The sequence below is a fragment of the Microtus ochrogaster genome, chromosome 10, assembly GCF_000317375.1.
Source record: "Microtus ochrogaster isolate Prairie Vole_2 chromosome 10, MicOch1.0, whole genome shotgun sequence".
Lineage (NCBI taxonomy): Eukaryota > Metazoa > Chordata > Mammalia > Rodentia > Cricetidae > Microtus > Microtus ochrogaster.
This window is the reverse complement of record NC_022016.1, coordinates 13,393,739-13,399,738: the sequence shown is the minus strand read 5'-3', so window position 1 is coordinate 13,399,738 and position 6,000 is coordinate 13,393,739. Positions and strand designations below refer to the sequence as shown.

The 6,000-nt window shown below is 41.3% G+C and overlaps 1 protein-coding gene across 1 annotated transcript; it reads left to right on the top strand.

Moving 5' to 3' along the window:
• Nucleotides 1-3,397: 3,397 nt before the first annotated feature.
• On the top strand, nucleotides 3,398-5,490 carry Dmac1 (distal membrane arm assembly complex 1). Its single transcript, XM_005352662.1, has 2 exons — nucleotides 3,398-3,696; nucleotides 3,894-5,490. Exons 1-2 carry the CDS (start codon nucleotides 3,450-3,452, stop codon nucleotides 3,953-3,955), a joined length of 309 nt encoding a protein of 102 aa, XP_005352719.1. The 5' UTR covers nucleotides 3,398-3,449; the 3' UTR covers nucleotides 3,956-5,490.
• Nucleotides 5,491-6,000: the final 510 nt, after the last annotated feature.

Genomic DNA, 6,000 nt, shown 5'->3' with positions numbered 1-6,000 from the left:
TTTTGATGATACTTAATTTTTAAAGGAATCAAAAGGAGATAAAGGTACAGCAAAGAAAATAAGGTTTGAAATAATTTGAAAATAAATGACTGATTCTACTTGATATTCAGAAAAATATTACCAGAGAGCATGCAATTCATTACCAAAAGACTTCCCTGTTAATTTAAAAAAAGTGGTAAACGTAGTTTTAAAACATAAGTAAGAGTCCTTTTTTATTTTTTAATTTATTTATTTATTAAAGATTTCTGTCTCTTCTCTGCCACCGCCTCCCATTTCCCTCCCCCTCCTCCAATCAAGTCCCCCTTGTCAGCCCAAAGAGCAATCAGGGTTCCCTGCCCTGTGGGAAGTCCAAGGACCACCCACCTCCATCCAGGTCTAGTAAGGTGAGCATGCAAATTGCCTAGGCTCCCACAAAGCCAGTATGTGCAGTAGGATCAAAAACCCATTGCCATTGTTCTTGAGTTCTCAGTAGTCCTCATTGTCTGCTATGTTCAGCTAGTCCGGTTTTATCCCAGGCTTTTTCAGATCCAGGCCAGTTGGCCTTGGTGAGTTCCCGATAGAACATCCCCATTGTCTCAGTGTGCCTCTCGCGGTCCTGAGTTCCTTGCTTGTGCTCTCTCTCCTTCTGCTCCAGATTTGGACCTTGAAATTTCTGTCCGGTGCTCCAATGTGGGTCTCTGTCTCTGTCTCCTTTTTTCGCCTGATGAAGGTTAATATTCAGGAGGATGCCTATATGTTTTTCTTTGGGTTCTCCTTATTTAGCTTCTCTAGGATCACTAATTATAGGCTCAATGTCCTTTGTTTATGGCTAGAAACCTATTAAACAGCAAGTCAGTCCAGTTTTCTCACAATTTTGTGATCTATTCATTCATATTGTATACTTGAAACCCCTGCTCCCTCTTTCATCAGCTGGAAAACCCCATCTACCCTACTTCCCCCAACCCCACCCACACTGAGAAAACTCTGAAAAAGGGAATGGCACCAATGTACATACCAAGGGACTTAGCTTCTGGCTGGCGTGTCAACACTCCTTGCTTAAGGTTGATAAAAGTTCTCTGCCTTAGTTTAGGTGTGTGACTTCTCTGGCCTTGTTCTTTGGGACCTGTGAATCCACCAAGGAGTTATGCCCAATAAATCTGCATTTATCTGTTTTTTTAATTTGGTCTGATCTAACATTTTGCATTGGCAGAAACATATCTCATCCTTATTTTTTTCCATTTTCAGTCTTCCTAAACATCACATTTCATTTTAGAAAGTTTTAAATAGTAAATTCATTATTAACACATACATTTTAAATGGTAATCAGAATGAATAATCTTTTTAAACCTGTTACTGTATTTTTACCCATTTCCTCTAAAAGAAACCACCCAAACTCTAAAATGCATTGTTCTCCTGTGACTCTTCCTGGGAGATAAGAACAAACAAGTGTTCATCCTAGACAAGACACTGATGAACACACCACTACTGCTGAAATGACGCCAAGCTGAGCTTAGTGAACAGTAAATTTACTGAGTTGCTTCCAGAAGCATGGGTGACTCAAAGGGAGCTGTATTGCTACAAGGGTCACCCAGTGTGAGAATTATTTACGAAAGCTGTGCTTCTGGAGCTCTTTGCTCAATTTGTAAGTTAACTCTGTTGGTCAGATTCTCCTCTCCCAGGCAATTTTTATAGCACATGTAACCTTAGGCTGGCCTTGTGAATGTTCTTTCCTGAGCCTTGTATATTTAGCTTATTTCCCGAGTCCTTAGAATCCCCCCTTCAGGTTAGAAGGTGTCGATTCAGAGGAAATTCCTACTTAAGATTTTATTTTGTACAAATAACCCCCTGAGATCAACTAGGACAAAAGACGGATAGCCTATTGTAAGCAAAGAAAAGAAAGGGGAGCTGGGACAGGAATGGGTGATTACTGTTGATTTGCAAAGATACAGTCAGAATGATACAATCATTTGTTTTGCATATGTGTGATGTGCATGTGTTGCTTTTCATGTTATATCTTAAGACAAGGACTATGAACTGAATACAGAGCTCAAAGTCGGGGATAATTGAGCTAGGTAATATCTTATGATTTGTAGTTTTACAGATGTGCTGTCATGCCCACCCAGCATTCTGTGGGCTCTGGGTGTCTGAACTTATATTTCCTCCTTGCTGAACAAACACTTTAGCCACAGAGCCAACTCCTCAACCCTTTAAAATTCATTCTGACCGGATGATAAAAATGCAGAACTGTAGAAACAATCTTTCTTCTGGTGTCAATAACTTGGTTTGTACCGAATTTTCTCTTGAACAAAACCAAAATCATGAATTTGACAGCACATCTTTAATAAACACAGAGAGATTGAAAGTATCCAAGGAATTCAAACATTTTTGAGAGGGGGTAGGGTTCGAGATAGTGTTTCTCTGTAGTTTTGGAGCCACACCACATTTTTAACATCTTGATGATTGTTGTTCCTTTGCGGAACTACAGTTCCCAGCGTTCTCCTGGATACGGACATATTCCCAGAAGCCTTTGCATTCCCCGTTAAAAAGTAGGGGTTGCCAGGACCCCCCCCCCTCTTTTTCTCTCTCTCCCCCTTCTCTCTCTTTCCCCGCCTCTCCTGCCATGTCTGCACACCTTTTCCTGTTTGTTGTTACCCCTCCCCCATTAAAAGTGCACCCACGTGGGACTGCCGCGTGTCTGTGTCTTCTTCCTCGTGTAACGTCTTTACCCTCTAACCCACAAACAAGAAAGCCAGCCAGGAATTAAGAACAACAATGATATCTCTATGTTTCTTTCACAGTATGTACACTTTGAAAACTTTGAGCCTCCACTGGTCTAAAAAGAGCGGTTCATAACTACTTCTGTGATACTTAGCAGTTTTGTTCTAGAGAAAACCAGCGTGTAGACCGGGTAGTGGTGGCACACGCCTTTAATCCCAGCTCTCAGGAGGCAGGGACAGGTGTCTGTGTGTTGGTTTATCTGTGCTTGTTCGTTGCCGGCCCGCGCTAGCTAGCGAGCGCCTGTCTGTATCAAAAAAAAGAGAAAAAAGGAAAAAGGAAAAGGAAAAAACAATGAAGAAAGAAAAAGAAACGGCAGAATGCACAGAATTCCTGTAGGTAAGCCCTTGGATAAGAACGTATTAAATGTAATCTTTGATTCTTAGACCTCATGTCAGGACCTTAGTTTGTGTTAGTGAGGAAACTTATAGATCTATATTTCTACTTCTTAGAGACTGAAATCTAGACTTTCAGAAAGTAGTCTAAAACACTAGGCTGACGCTGCCTGCACTTTCGGAGGTTTCAATCTCCAAAAGTTTCTGGGGCAGCGGCAGCTCCGCCCTGTTCCGCCCGCATCCTTGCGTGGCGAAACTACATTTCCCAGAAGGACTGAGGTGCTACGCCAGCGTCCTGCTTTCCGGCAGCATTTTACGCCAGTTGAAAGCAGAGGCTCGGCGGAGGTGCACTCTTCCGACATGGGGTCCTCCTTGTCCTATCACGTCGAACAGCCCAGGCCTTCCCCCGCGATCCCACCTGCGAAACCCGCCGCGGCAGCTTCGGTCGCACAGTATTCCTCTTCTCAAAACTGCCAGAGCTGTCGCTGGCTTTCTGGGTCTGCGCTCTTCGGGGCGGGCCTCTACGTCTACGTGCTGGGCCTGAGGTCCCTGAATCGGGAACTCCCTATGCGACCAGGCCCCATAGCGCAGATGTTCTTCGGCGTCTGTGAGCAGGGGCGGCCGCTGCGGAGGTGGGAGGTGGTGAGAAGTTAGGGGCTGGGGCGCCTTTCCATGCACTGTCTTGTAAGAAAGGTGCACGAGTGATCTGCTTTTCAGCCATGCGGTGGTTGAAAAAATGGCATATACGGAGCGCTGAGTAAACTTAAATGCAACATACCAAAAAGGCATTTTCTTTTTCTTCAGCTATCGCCTGTTTGGGTGCAGTTATCCTGGCGGACCCCAAGAAGAAGTCCCACCAAGTTTGAAAGTACCAGCAATTAATTGTATCCTGTCTGGCTGCGCGGCAAAAAGAACAAGCATTGTGTTGGTGGATATCCTTTGCAGACGTGGACAGGGATGAACTTCATTATAGAACATGCCAAGAAGACTGTGACAACATGAGCTGTCATTCTTTGGTCATGGATGTTTACAACTTTCTCCCCTCAGGTTATCAAGGGACAAATAAATCCCTTGGAAGCAAAAATGGTTCAATGTCTTCTCCAGGGAGGTTGTGTGTAGTTCAAATTATACTGAAAGATAACAGTTTTAAGAAGATATTAAAATGGAGTAAATGATAGTCTAATCGTAAAGTAAGCTATTTTCTATTTTATTATTATAGCAAATAGTTCTTTTTACTTTTCTAATTGTATCAGTAGGTATTCCCAACCTAACCCTGGATAGGTACATGAAACTAGATTTGAAAATTTTTTGTGCTCTCCACAGTGTCTGTAAATCCTTCACTGAGTGATAGCTGCTAATTTGTTATTTTGTTGGTAAGCCTTGAGACCAACCCTGTGGGTTTGCTTTTATGGTTCATCAGCGCAGTGATGGAGCAAAAAGATTGTCTTGCTGGTTGTGTCTTTCACAACTGGGGTAGTACCAAAGAGGCAAGAGTTACCTTTCCCCACCAAATGTCACTGCACAATAAAAGACGTAAATAACAAAGTATTTGAGAAAAGTTCAAAAAGAAAATCTGTTGACAGTTTTTCCCATTGATATTATAAGTATTTTAGATTGGAACTGGGATGATTTTGAGATAAAGACATAAGAGAAATGTCTGCTTGCTGTCAGGGCTTGGTTTGGGGGGTTTTCTTTGAAATACTGAGGTGTCTGTGCAAAGGTATGTTTAGGTGGTTCTTCATAGTAGATACTATTAAATTCTGTACCAAGTAGTAAGTTTTGAATACTATGTTGAGCAAGTATTTTACTTTATTTTTGACAGTTTTATACATGTATTTAAAATATTTTGGTCTTACCTCACTTGCCTTTTTTTTTTTTTTTTAATGATCACTAAGGTTTTTTTTTTTTTAATGACCACTAAGTTTTATTAGGATTGCGTGCATAAGCATAGGTAGGAATCTGGACTACAATAATGAAGTAAATGATTTTTTTTTTATTTTTGGTTTTTGGGTACATCCGAAAATTATGTTTACTCTATAGTTACTGTAACAGTATCCTGATTTATTTATTTCTTACTTTTAGTGGGTTTTTTCTTGACCTGAAACAAGCTATGGATATATAGGAAGAGAAACATCAGTTTAAAAAAATGCCCTTATCATATTGCCTATGGGCAAATATGTGTGCCATTTTCTTGACTAGTGATTATGTGGGAGGGCCCAGCCCACTGTGGGTATTTCCTCTCCTGCACATAAGACAGCATGATGAGCAAGCTAGGGGGAACAACCAGTAAGCAGCACTCTGCTTCAGTTACTGTCTCCAGGTTCCTCCTCTGAGTTCCTACCTTGGCTTCCCTAATAATGGACTATAACCTGTAAGCCTAATAAACTCATTCCTCCCTAAAGCTTTTGGTTGTGATGTTTTATCATAGTAATAAAAACACTAAGATGAATAGTATATTCGAAAATATTGTATATATACTTTATTTTAAAATGCTATTGATAAAAATGTTTTTGTTCATCTTAACCTTTAGGGCATATGTTTGGGGGTTTTGTTTTCAGTTGGTTTTCCTGGGGATGACCGTGCCTTAGTATTTATGGCCGCTAATTGCCCAGGGTGGTAAGTACTGAAAGTTGGGTGATCATAGTTTTTCAAAATGGAAGTTTACCATATAGATGGCTCTTTACATCAGATAATTTGCTGCTGCAATGCTGTTTGATAGCATCTTACTAAAAGGAGAACTAGAAGACTGGGAATTAATCTCACAAACCCTGCAGCTGTTTCATCACCTTAAGTTTGTAAGAGAATCTCAATCATTTATTGATGTTTAAATGGCTCTCAGTCCCAGCGCAGTGGCTGGTCCCTAGCAGGCAGACATGTGGTGGGCAAGAGACAGAGACATGGAGAGGCAGGA